The sequence below is a fragment of the Prunus avium genome, chromosome 6, assembly GCF_965620075.1.
Source record: "Prunus avium chromosome 6, drPruAviu1.hap1.1, whole genome shotgun sequence".
NCBI lineage: Eukaryota > Viridiplantae > Streptophyta > Magnoliopsida > Rosales > Rosaceae > Prunus > Prunus avium.
In genome coordinates this window covers 6,350,475-6,363,169 of record NC_142289.1, presented here as the reverse complement: position 1 = coordinate 6,363,169, position 12,695 = coordinate 6,350,475, and the positions used below count along the sequence as shown (strand labels likewise).

Here is a 12,695-nt window from a genome sequence, read left to right as displayed (position 1 = left end):
TGCATATAACAAAATTAATACATGTTCAAGACACGATTATTATTGTAGAGGTAGCACCTCACACATCTTAATGGTATATTTATATGAAAAATAAATTATATATATTCTAAATAGAGAGGGTTCGGGTTGGGGATTAGAATACCATCTCCACCCCTCCCCATTAAGACCCTTATCCGTGGGGAAATTGTCATCCCTAGTATGGAATAAATTGCATAGTGCCAACTTATGGGTCCATGGTAGTCATAGATTTACAAGCCCACAAGTCTGAGTGTGAGACACCATGATTTTGCAAAGCCCACCCGTCTCAAATTAACTACTGGTTAGTTATAATATCAGCAACACAAATTTGTCTTAAATTGTATATTAACTTCAATTACCGAGCTGATGGAAATATTATTAGTTGCTTTAATTTTGATATTTCGACCTCATTATAGTATTTTATAACAGCCGAGCATGACCTGTTTCTTATCAAGAAATTCAATAATTTCACGAATGCGCGTAAAGGCAATGAGACAAACCAAATTAATACACAAACCCAGAACCAATGGAGCCCAACCATCTTCAAAACAGAGTACATGTCCATCTGTTCGGCATCATAACTTGAAATATTCTAGTAAAACCAAGATCAAATAAAACATAAAAGGAGATGAAACATTATTGAAAAACCAAATCCAAAGTTTCCAACTGTCCATGATTCAATGGTGTTGCAAGCTTGGGTCCTTGACAATGGTCACAGGGATTGGAGCATTTGTCAGCACATAGTTGCTCACACTCCCCAGCAGGATCCTGTTTCATTTGCACAATCAAACATCAAATAAGAAAACCATGTTGTAAAAGGAAAAAATGTAATTGAATGAAAAAAGAAAATTACAATACCTTTTGATGGTACCAAGGCCCCTGCTTCCCATGACCAAAGAGTCCAGCTTCAGATCTTCAATCGCTTGAAGAAGCTTCTCCCTTGCATCTCCCCAGTACAGTTTCGTCACAATGTTCGCCTTTACATCATCCCATCAAAACCCAACAAGAAACAACCATTAATTACAAAACCAGAGGGGCATGATGAAGCACAGATCAAATTCAAACATTTATACAAGAAAAAACAGAGAAGCAAGAAAGCAAACCTCTTTCTGCCTGGAAGCAGTGTCAAGTGTATCAAGAACTTCAATATCAGTTTCGACATCGTACTTCTTCATGATGTCGGGCTCTCTGAACTCTGTCAATGGAATCAGAGCTGCAAAAAGAAAAGAAAAGAAAACCCAGATCAAACTTGATTTCAAGCTTTTATCTTCAGCTATAAAAAAAAACCCAGATCAAGTAGATATTTGATTTGATTTAAAGCTTTAAACTTTAGCTATATATACATAAAAAGGATGAGACTTTATGAACTTACGAGAACCAGATTGGGCCCAGAGTTGGGTACGAGACTCATCGAGGGAGTTGGGGTTGATGTGGATGATGTAAAGGGTGTCACCTTTGTCAAGCAAATTGTCCACAGCCCATTCCAGCGCGTTCTTGCTGCTCTTTGAGAAGTCCATGGCAACGCCAATCTTCCTATCCTTTCCCATTTTCTGATCTCTCTCTCTCTCTCTCTTCTGCACCAGTTGGGTTTGATCGGACAAGAAGACACAGTTGTGGCGTGTTAACGTTAAAAAGACAGAAAAGCCGAGAAAGAGGATGGTTTGAAAAGCTTATGGATTAAGCAGCAGAAGGCAGCAGAATATAAAGAAGATGACGAATTATAGTTGCGGGGTCTGCGTTTTAACTTTGCTTTCATCCTGACCATCCATGTTGGAGCAGGTCATTGGTGGGACCGCTTTTCTATATTAAATTGATTATGGGCCAGTGGATCTTCACGTGCTAGAAGCACCAAGACATGTCAGATGATATGATACGCTTCTCAATTCTGGAATTTGGAGTTGTGGGGGAATGCGTGCGGTTCATTCAGTGTGTGGATAGATATACTTCAATTAGTCGGTTGCTTAGCTTATTAAAACCTTAAAACTATTGAAACTAAATGTTCCTTCCTTCTCACAAGTCACAGGTAAGTTTTATCTTTTATGGTCTGCCTCATTCTCCAAGATATGCACAAAAGATGAAATGTTCACCAAAAAATGAAATCAGAAATGCGGTTGTATTAACTCTTGTTGTGAAGTTGCTTAATCGAGTGTACTACTGCACTACTTGAATTTGAATGTATCAACGGTTGGATTTTAATTTTTAATCCAAAAGATAGAATATATAAATGGAAGTTTGACAAAAAAAAATAATATATAAATGGAAGATGAGGGCGGATACATAAAATATTGATTTGTGCTCAGAATTTGGATAAAACGAAGCTGCTTTGCACTTTCCTTTGTCCCTGTCACATGACTCAGTATCCTTTGTTGCTGCAGCACCAATTGAATTGCATACCAAAAGAAGAACAAAGGGGAAAACCAATAAATTTCAGGCCTTGTGATGTGGAGTGTTCAGGCCTAATCAGAACAGGCCCAGAACTGTGAGTTTTTTGAACCTTTCAAAGTTGTCATCTTTTGCGAAGTCCACTTAGGCAGAAGGCTCAGGGCCAAAACAAGGAAAAACGGTGCAATTGCAAGCTAAAAAATTGGGCATTGCCCATGTCAGAATAAATATAAAAGGATCATGTGTTTACCTACTTACCTATTAAGGAGATACTCCTCATATGCAAAAATAGTTCATCAAAAATTTAAAAAGAAAACCCTATGCACGTATATCGCACTGCTATTAATAGGAATATAGAAGCTCATACTTACCGTTCCAAAATAAAAGTAAAGTTTCAGACACAAATCTAAATGACCCCCCAACTCATCCAATACAAATACCAATTTGCAAAAGACAAAACTATAGCAGCAATGTTTAGCTTTACATTGGTTGTTATTAAATAATTTATAATGATTGTACTTTGGTTTGCCAACAAACTCCGGGCAAGTAAGTAGCCCACCATTGATATTTTGCCCTGCTGATTTCATTAACAGATTAATTAATTAAATAACATTTAGGTTTAGGTTAAGATTGAGATTAGTGTGGGCTGGTTTCCACTCAAAAGAGCAACAGAGTGACAGTGGAATTGCAGATCTTGTGGGCTGGTCAAACTGTAAATGCAGAGAAAACAGACAGATGGTCAAACTTTTTTCCAAAAGAATCTATGAACTCTTTCCATGGACAGTGCAAACACTCACACCATCAAAAAGGCAAACGACAAGCTTAAGACACAAAACCCATACCTCACCGCTAATCAAGGTGACATGTTCCTCGATATTCTCTCTCTCTCAGCCTCCATATTTACCGAGACTATTTGCACCTTAACTAAACACTTATAATTTTATATTACATTCTTAATCACTTGGCTTAGCTGGAACTTCCACACGTGTCACACTGCTATATCATTCCAAACCCATGTTACTTCTTCTCAGCATGATAAACAAAAACCCTACTTTAGTTTCATTCCAAGTTCCAACTGCTAGCTGAACAGCTCAGAAAATGGGTTTGCAAAGTGTGATGAGATCAGGATCAAAGAAAAGCGGAAAGGAGATTAAAGGTGTTTTGTTTGGTTTAATTGGTGGCATGCTTTACGCTTATCCAAAACCTTTTTAGTTTTCTTAATTTGATGATGATCGTGTTTGTTTCTTTTCATGTTTTCTAGGTTTGACTCTCAAGTAGTAGACTGCATGCACAATCCTCTTTTTTTTTTGCATCCGATTGCCTCTCTTGATGCGATCATGATCATTCTTTCTTAATTGCCTCTCCACCAAATGCAATCTTTCTTTATTATGAGATTAATGATTCAGGGCGATATGGTTACAACTAACTACCAATTTGTTGGTAGCTAATTAAGCTCATTCAAATTGTTCATCGAATTATTTTTCAGAATACATCATGTCACTTAATTATTCAAAAAATCATACTTCATTATAGTTTAGTCCTCCTGACAACTCTAGCAAAATACCTATATTTCATGTACATTTAAGGCATAATATGGATATGTTGTTTAAACCTGGAGGAAGAATGGTGACTATTTATAAGAAGTTGATGACTAAAACGTATACCCCTAATCCCGTGTGTTTGAAGTTTTCTTGATTATGAAATAGAATTTTGTGGAGCTTATTTGTGATTCGTGAAGAGCTTAAATAGTAAATGAGGTTCTAATAGGCCTAGATTTTAGATGAATGAATTCATTGTAAGATTACTTTGTCATTTACTAGTGCGATAATTGACTAGGTGTCTGCCCTTTTCATGAACAAATTTGTCCCTTATAAAATTATTGTAATTCACTAATTTGATGATAAGATTACAAAAAGAAACCTTGGGAAACAAGGCAAGGAACATGGAGATATCCTTGTACATATGGAAGATGAACACTTGGAAAAGTAATAAAGACACCAATTGGGAAAAGAAGAAAAAAAATTAAAGTAAAAAAGAAAAAGGAAAAAGGAAAATACGTAAAGGCGAAAAAGCAAATAAGATGGTATAATGCTAACAAGCTTAAGCATCACTCAATTGTATACAATTGGAGTAACACATTCACACTACATATATATTATATATCCCTTCATCGTCAAGATTATAATATTTGTATAACATTCACACATGGCACACCACCTGGCATCCACTCACGGCCTTCAATCACAGTCTATAATTAACATTTACATTACATGTTTCCCACACTCATTGCCCTTCATGTTCCTAAATAGTAAGCTCTGAAAACTCAATTATAGCACTCCACAAGAAAACATCATATCCTCAAATTTCATTCACTCCGAAATTTTCTGTTATTGTTTAAGGTATCTTTCAAGGATTATTTCTGCATAAAAAAGAAAAAAGAAAAAAGAAAATCAAATCAGAAACCGTTTAGTCATTTTATCATACCCTTAGAAAACGACTTAAAATATAACCGTCCTAGAGAATTTTATTTATGAATATTTCAACATAAAGACATGTTTGCTTGCAAGTTGCAATGGAAGGATGGGCACTGCTAAAGTGCGCATCACCCGCATGAGTGTAGGCTAAATATTTTGTTTGTGTCCTCATTTGCAGCAGCATCTACACTAAATAAACCGAAAGTTGGGGGGGATTTTGGTCTCTTTATTTTTATTTCATGATCTTCTGAAAAAAATACACCAAGCAAGTAGTGCTGCTCATATTTTCCGCAAGATAATGTTTTATAATTATTACACGTACGCCCTCAGCTTGACATTAAAGTCTCAACGCACGAGCCCTGCTCGCCTGCCAGACTTGTAAGACAAAAGGCTTGTTTCAGTCGTGGAAAAGTCTATTTGGTTCAAGCTAGGGCTACATCAGCCGTGCATGCGCAGCCCAGTTGAAAGCACATGTTTAGACAAAAAACATGCATTAGAATTCTGATTTGAGGCTAAATAGTCAAATTAAACAACGGGGACACATGTGCCAGGTAATATAACCTTAGATAAGCCAATAGGGTAAATAGGTTAGTTACATGGGTAATGTTTATGCACATGGTAGTTTGGCGATGGTGTAAATTAATCAACTTATTTATTATGAGGCATAACAAATATAGATGTATTTTGCATGTATAGGTTAGGTGAGTTGGCTAAAGTAGTGTGAGCAGTGTACTTGAGCTCGATTTCCCTCGTTATCTAAAAAAATTGAAATTGTATAATGTAAGTAGTCAAAGAAATGAAAATGACGTAACCCTAGTCTAATTACTTTGTCCTTCTCTTTCGGCGGGAAAGTTCAAAACTCACGCAATAAATTGAAGCATAGTCTCTCTCTCTCTCTCTGGACCTTTGAAAGAAAAATCAACGGCTGGAAAAGTGGGATCATAAGACAACATGAAGAATATGTTATTTATACATAAATAAATAAATAATAATTAAAAATCCAGGGACGTCTTTATCCAGTAGCTCTTGTGTTGTCTAAGAGCATCTCAATTTTTGCCCATATGATATGCATAATTTTTTTAAAGTGAGTAAATGATAGTGGGGTTTATGATTAAAATAATAATTAATATTAATTTTTTTTTATATATCTTTTCCAGTCATTGAATTTATATAGAATTTGACTATTCGGTTAAAGCAACTTTAATCGGTAATTTAACACATCAATTTGAGATGCTCTAAATACAAAGTAGTCCCTTCAATTATTTTTTATATATTAATTGAATTAGTTTAATTAATTTGTGAGTTCGATTATATTTGCTATTAAGTGGAGTTGATGCTTGATTTTGATGATGAGCTCCTGCGTCGGCCAACGCCGGCTGTTTGCCAAGTGGAGAACGGAAAACGACGCGCCGGAATTATCTTCGCAGAAAACGACGGTCGTCGAAACAAACACAAGGGAATCGGTTCGAGTTTGACATGTTAATATAATAGGAAACGGTTTCTGACCAAAATTAAAAATTTGATATCATAAGACGGTTAGTTGAGGTGGCGAATCATTAACGCCACGTCATCAAAATGCAGATTATTTTAGATTCTATTTTCTATTTTTTCCTCTTTTTTTTTTACTGATGAATGACATAATTAACCTTTATTTTTTCTTAATTATGAGGTTTTAGAAAATGAGAGAATAAATGGAAAATTTGAGTTTTTAGATGAAAATGACTATTGCATAATGAGTAAAAACTAATGACATGTTTATTTATTTGGAATTATTTCAACTCATGATTTATTGTTTGTAGAACGCGTGAGTGGAGTTATTCAAATTCATGATTTTCTATATGTGTACTAAAATATAATGAAGAAAAAAAATTATGGGTAACTCGTGATTGAAATATGTAATTCGATGCTTGAGAAATCACGAGTTATATTGATTATGAGATAGTAGCTTATCTCAAATTTCACCAATTTCAAATAAGTAAACATGAGTTTCAATCAAGTTGTAAAAAGAATAAAAAAAAATCCCAAATTATGAAGACTCTAAAGTCAACCGCTAAGATATGAATATCTTTGCAATTTTGTTTTAATAAAAGTAGTTATGTTGCTAATTAAAGCCAAAGATTTATCAAAGTAGTTATTGAAGATAAGAAACCTTAGATGGATAATTTATTGACACCAAGATAAGAATATAATTTATGCGTTTGGTTGAGCACCATTTGTGGGTTGACGGATTTATGCCTTCACTGTTAAATTGTTGATATATTGATTCCAAAAACCAAATTGTTGCTGCTTTGCCTTCTCCATCTCCATGGCCTGCGTTCCTTTTCAGGATATTCCTCTCTGTTTTTTTTTTAAAATTTTTAATTCATTTTGTTTTCAAATTCCACTTGAATACTCACAGCTCCTCTGCAGGTGTTATTTGCAGCCTACATAAAACAATAATTAGCATTTACTAAAAATTAGGGGATAAGCGTGGAGATTTGGAAAGGTACGTTTCCAACAAATGGGAACATTTGACTCAAACTAGAGAGAGAGAGAGAGAGAGGATATATGTCCACCGTCCCTCACAAATCGTTTGCTTTTGGTTTAAGATCTCCTTGAATTTTTAAAGGCGGTGATGCGATACACATGGGAATATCTGCAATTGGATTCAACTTTTGTATGGCTAGAAAATTAAATTAATTATTTCAACAATAAATGATAAATTTTGCATATGTAATACTTATTTCAATATTTATGCGATAAGCGGGGCACGTAAGAGCATCAATGACATGGGGGATGGGTGAAGGATCTATTTTATCTTGTTGGCAAAGAGAGAAAAAGATCTATTTTATGTTCGTATTATTGTATAATTATGTACTTTATTTCAATATCATACAATAATTACTCGTTTACAATGAACTCGCCAAATTAAACTTGAGTAATTATTGGTTGTATATATGAATGTAACTAGTAAGGAATTGTGGCACAAGATGATGGATTGGCCGGTGGATGCGACAAGCATCACAACTGACTTGGTGTGAGGTTAACTTAACTTCCCCTTGACCATAATTACAAAATGTAAAAGGATAATTCACATACGCCAAAACAAATGGTCATTTTCATCATTATCACTTCAATACACAGGAAGCATTGTTTTCGATTGGCTCATCTCCTCTGCGCCAAGATCGTTTCTGCTAGCTGCTGATCTTGCCGCAGGCTTTAGCTGGAAACGAATTGGTACAGAATCCTTTTTCAGCACCATCGTATTTTCACTTCACTCACCAAATGCCCAAAACCAAAACCAAAACCAATAGCAACAAAGTAAAAACAGACAAGAAAGCAACGTTTTTGCCTTTTTTACAGTAAAAAAGGAAGAGATAAAAGAAAAAGAAAGCAAGTTTTGTTGCATAAAAATGGATGGATAGCATGGAGGGAAGTGAGGTGGTCAAGTGCCAAGTGGAAACATACAAGGACAAATGGCTGTTTACCCTGCTATGCAAAACCATGCAATTCCTTATTCTTTGTGGAAAGAAAAAAAGGTTTGTTTTTATTATCTTATGGGTTGGCGTAAGAGAGAGAGAGAGAGAGAGAGAGAGAGAGAGAAAGAGGGCTCTGGCTTTCTGGCTTTCTGGCTTTCTGGCTCTGCTGCAACGCTATATTGTCTATACTCTATATGCCTCAACCGCTAAGCGAACGAGGGATGAGTGAGAGGGGAGGGAGGGAGGCTGGCATGGCATTGGCCCACTACTCTCTTTCACGTTTCACGTTTCACGTTTAGCAGCACAGTGGGTTAAATAAAAACCACCCACACTCACACCACGCACCCACACTCCCTAACAAAGGAAATTCAAGTGTACCTAAGGGACGGGAATTCAAACGCATCACTTTAGAATTGCTCCCAATCATGACCTACAAGCTCTTAATTTGCAAACTCTCGAAGATTGCATTTCTAAACTCCCGAAGAAAATAGATGAAAATGTATAATTTGCAAACTTTGAACTAAAAAAAAATGAATATTTAGAGTTTTATTATTTGGTGAGATAATTATCTGACTAGTTGAGTCGTATTAGATTAGATTGCGATACTATTCATTTCGATTAGGTCAAAAAGCTTCTATTGATGATTATATCAAATAAGCTTATTTAAGTGGTAAGCTCCATATCGTATTTCAATGATTAGATTCATTTAATTTTTAATTTTTCTTCAAAGATTATCTATTAAAAAACACTTGGATTCGAAAATCAACTACCACTCAATTAAGTTGTTGTCATTTTAGTGTTCAAAGATCATATATGAAAAAAAAACACTTGAATCTGAAAATCAACTAACCACTAAATTAAATTGGTGTCATTTTAGTGTTCTCTTGAATCATAAAGTTCATCTAATTTGATGGTCACAACTCGACGTGTTAATCGTTTTCAAATTTATATTCATATTTGAATAAAGAATTCAAAAATAGACAGCTCAGATCGTTGAAAAAGAGTTCATAGCGAACTTCATAAGGTGTCCTTCAATAAAAAGGGATTGCCGAATAGGTATTTTATTATAATTATATAACCGTGTACACTGAACGTAAAAATACATGCACCTATAATAATATATCAATGTACATAGAATTTGACTACTATATTTCGAGGATTATTATTGATACTCCGAAAGAGTTAGTACAAACTTCTATATATGCAATTTTTATTTATAATTTTTAAAATAAAGAGTGCATGATAATTTTTTTAGAGTGTCAATAACAACTTTTGTATATTCATATAAATGTTCCAAAGGAAAGACCATAATCACATCCAAATATAACTTTGGTGTTTAATTTTTTTAAAAAAGAAGAAGCTTATTTTAAAATTTTCTAAAAACAAAAACAAATTGTCAAATTGTCCTTAAAAGGAGGGGGACCCACACTGGTGACAACTCTGGCGGGACCCACCTTCCTTCTCTGGGAAGTTCCCGCGTGTTTGCCACGCCCTATCTTCCGCGTTAACTTACACCTCTGTGCGTTTCTTTTTACTATTTCTGCGTTTTGCTATTCCTATTCGGCGTATTGCTTTTCGGTCCTCTCCCCTCTCTCTCTCTCTCTCTCTCTCTCTCTCTCTAATAAATTAAAATAATAATTAATTATCCAAGTCACTGTAAGAGGGAGGAGGGAGAGGGGGAGAGAGAGTGTTTGTTAAAAAGGCCTTTGGGGCTGCGTTTCAACTTTCAATAAAGCCTCACCTTCTCCTTCTCCATCAACCCCCTCCTTCCTCTGTGTTTTCTCAGTCCACACTAAGCACTGCTTCGCTTATTTCTTCTTCTTGGATATTTGCCTGGGACCCTGCGAGTCTCTGCATATCCAGCAAACCCAACTGGATTTTGGGTTTGCTATTATTAAATCTTCACCAAGCAGCAAACTCTCCACCCCACTTCCTTCCTCTACTTTTTACTCCCTTCTTTCTCTTTTGCTCTGCTATTTCAAAGGCTGCCCAAATGTCTGACATGTTAGACGACCCCGCGTTTTGGCTCCCAACCCAGATTCTCGACGACGACGACCTACCCGCCATGCACCTCGGTTCCAAAACCAACTGCAAGACCCACCACAAGAGCTTCGGGCTCGGCTTTGACGTTGATGCTTCGAAAGCTCTGTTTCCGTTCGACTTTCCTTATGGCGGGTATGGGGCTTTCGGAGTTTCGTCGGATCTCAGCTCGCCGGTCGAGTCTCTGGTGGGCTCCAGCGAGACGGAGAGCGACGAGGAAGACTACCTCGCCGAGTTGACTCGCCAAATGGCTCGCTCGACGCTCGAGAAAGAGTTGAAGCACTCTGACTCTGCTTTCGGCTCTGACAACTCAAAGGTATGAGGACGAAGTAATTTTTGGTTTTTTCCCCTCTTTTAGCTTCTCAACGAATTGTTTTGATGATGGTTCTGATTTGGGGTTCTGTTTCTGCAGAGCTGGGTCGTTTCCGGTTCGCCCCAATCGACGCTGTGCCCAGCTGGGAGTGGCTGTGGCTGTGGGCTAGGCTCGAGCCGTGGAAGTCCAAACGCCCACTCGCCGCCGGCCACTTGGGATCTGCTGCATGCGGCTGCAGGGGAAGTAGCGAAGATGCGCATCGACCAGAGCAGAGGCCTCTTGGGACCTCCAAGAAAGCCCTCCCCACCAGTTCCCGCCGCCCCTCTGAGCAGCAACCCCAACAACCCTGATGTTGGTTTTTACTTCCACCCGCAGTCGCTTTCCCACAAGCACTTGCAAGCCTCACAGGTAACAAAAACCTCAAACACTCCAAATCAAATTTCTCCGGGTACTTCCGTCGAACATTTCTCACTATCTAAATTTCGGCTCCATTTTGTTCACAGTTTCAGCGGTTGAGGCAGCAACAAATGTTGAAGGAACAGAGCTCTGGGGTTTGGGCAGCGCAGCCTCGATACCCACAGCAGCAGGCTCAGTCTCAGGCTCAGGCTCACCCAATGGTCCAGAGCAGAGTGAGAAGCAGCGCTCTCAACACTCGGCCTCTGGGTTTGTCGCCATCTGCATGGCCTCCTCTGCAACAAGCCCAGCAGCAACAACAGTACCAGAAAAATGGGTCTGGCATGAGAGCTGTTTTCCTTGGAACCCAAAACGCTGGTGCCAAAAGGGAGTGCGCTGGAACTGGCGTCTTCTTACCCCGCCAAATCGGCACCCAATCTGAAACGCGCAAGAAGACAGGTCTATCTTCACCCACTGATAAGTCCTTCGTTTTTCACTCGAAACAAATATTTTTTTTCAGTTTTCAAGCAAAACCCAACAAGCAAAATTCGTTTCTTCTTCATTGAAGTTGGTTGGTCACATCATTAATATTTTCTGGGTATGGGTTGCTGTGATGTTGAAGCTTATTTAATGGGTTGATCTGTTCTTGTTTTTTCAGATCTGGGTATTGTTCTAAGTTTTCGAAGGCATTTATATGGTCTCAGTTGTGAATTTATTTTGGTGGGCTCATTTATAATTTTCTGTCCTTTTGTTTTACAGGTTGCTCGACAGTTCTCGTCCCAGCTAGAGTTGTGCAGGCACTGAAGCTGAACATTGATGATATGTGCGCACCTCAACCGCCCCACCTTCAGCGTCGTTTCAATGCAAGCTACAACCCTGAATATGGTAAATCCTGGATACCCTTCTTCTTTTCACTGTTTCTAGCGATCTTTACTTTTACCAAGTTGATTTTTGTACCCATTTGTTTGATTTTGGTGACTGATTTTGCAGACGTTGCTCTGAGGCTTCGAAGTAACAACAGCGCCCTTTCTCAGCAGAGACGCAATGTTATTAGGCCACAGCAGCCACAATTGAGCAATGAGATTAGGCTCCCCCAGGAGTGGACTTATTAGCAGCATTTCAGTTCTGGGGTGGTTTGGTTTTTTCTTTGGGAAATTTTAGGGCAAGGGGTAAGAAATTGAAGGGTTTTAGGAAGAAAGGAGAGGGAGGATGCAAGTTTTATTAGTTTTTGATATAGGGTTTTTAATGGTTTTTACTACAGGTGGTAGGGTAAGTACAAAGGAAATAGTTTTTGAGAAAGACAGGACAGGAGAAAAATGGTTGGAACAAGAAGAAGAAATGTTTTTTTGGGTTTAGGGTTTTAGGTGAAAAATAAATGGTCTACTTTCATTAAAGTGATGGCACCAGCTGCATGCTAATATTACAGCAGAAGCAGAAGCAGCTTTTGTTCCAAGTGATTTTGTGCCCGAAGAACGAGGCAATGGTGGATGGTTGTCCCTCTTTTGTTTTAGTCTTTTGGGATAAGAAGAGTTTGGGATCTTTTAGAAAAAAAAAAATCAGTGAGAATTGAGAAAGTTCAAAATGTAAGAAGGATTCCAATCTGTCCTCCCATCTTGC

General features: G+C 37.6%; 2 protein-coding genes across 2 annotated transcripts; one reads left to right on the top strand and one right to left on the bottom strand.

Moving 5' to 3' along the window:
• Nucleotides 1-508: 508 nt before the first annotated feature.
• On the bottom strand, nucleotides 509-1,702 carry LOC110769853 (Adenine nucleotide alpha hydrolases-like superfamily protein). The gene is made up of 4 exons (XM_088253970.1): nucleotides 1,391-1,702; nucleotides 1,122-1,231; nucleotides 877-995; nucleotides 509-786 (listed from the first exon to the last, which is right to left on the bottom strand). Exons 1-4 carry the CDS (start codon nucleotides 1,563-1,565, stop codon nucleotides 696-698), a joined length of 495 nt encoding a protein of 164 aa, XP_088110096.1. The 5' UTR covers nucleotides 1,566-1,702; the 3' UTR covers nucleotides 509-695.
• An 8,215-nt stretch (nucleotides 1,703-9,917) lies between these two features.
• LOC110769839 (TIP41-like protein) lies at nucleotides 9,918-12,679 on the top strand. The gene is made up of 5 exons (XM_021973879.2): nucleotides 9,918-10,688; nucleotides 10,785-11,093; nucleotides 11,189-11,537; nucleotides 11,838-11,963; nucleotides 12,069-12,679. Exons 1-5 carry the CDS (start codon nucleotides 10,326-10,328, stop codon nucleotides 12,188-12,190), a joined length of 1,269 nt encoding a protein of 422 aa, XP_021829571.2. The 5' UTR covers nucleotides 9,918-10,325; the 3' UTR covers nucleotides 12,191-12,679.
• The last annotated feature ends 16 nt before the right edge of the window (nucleotides 12,680-12,695 follow it).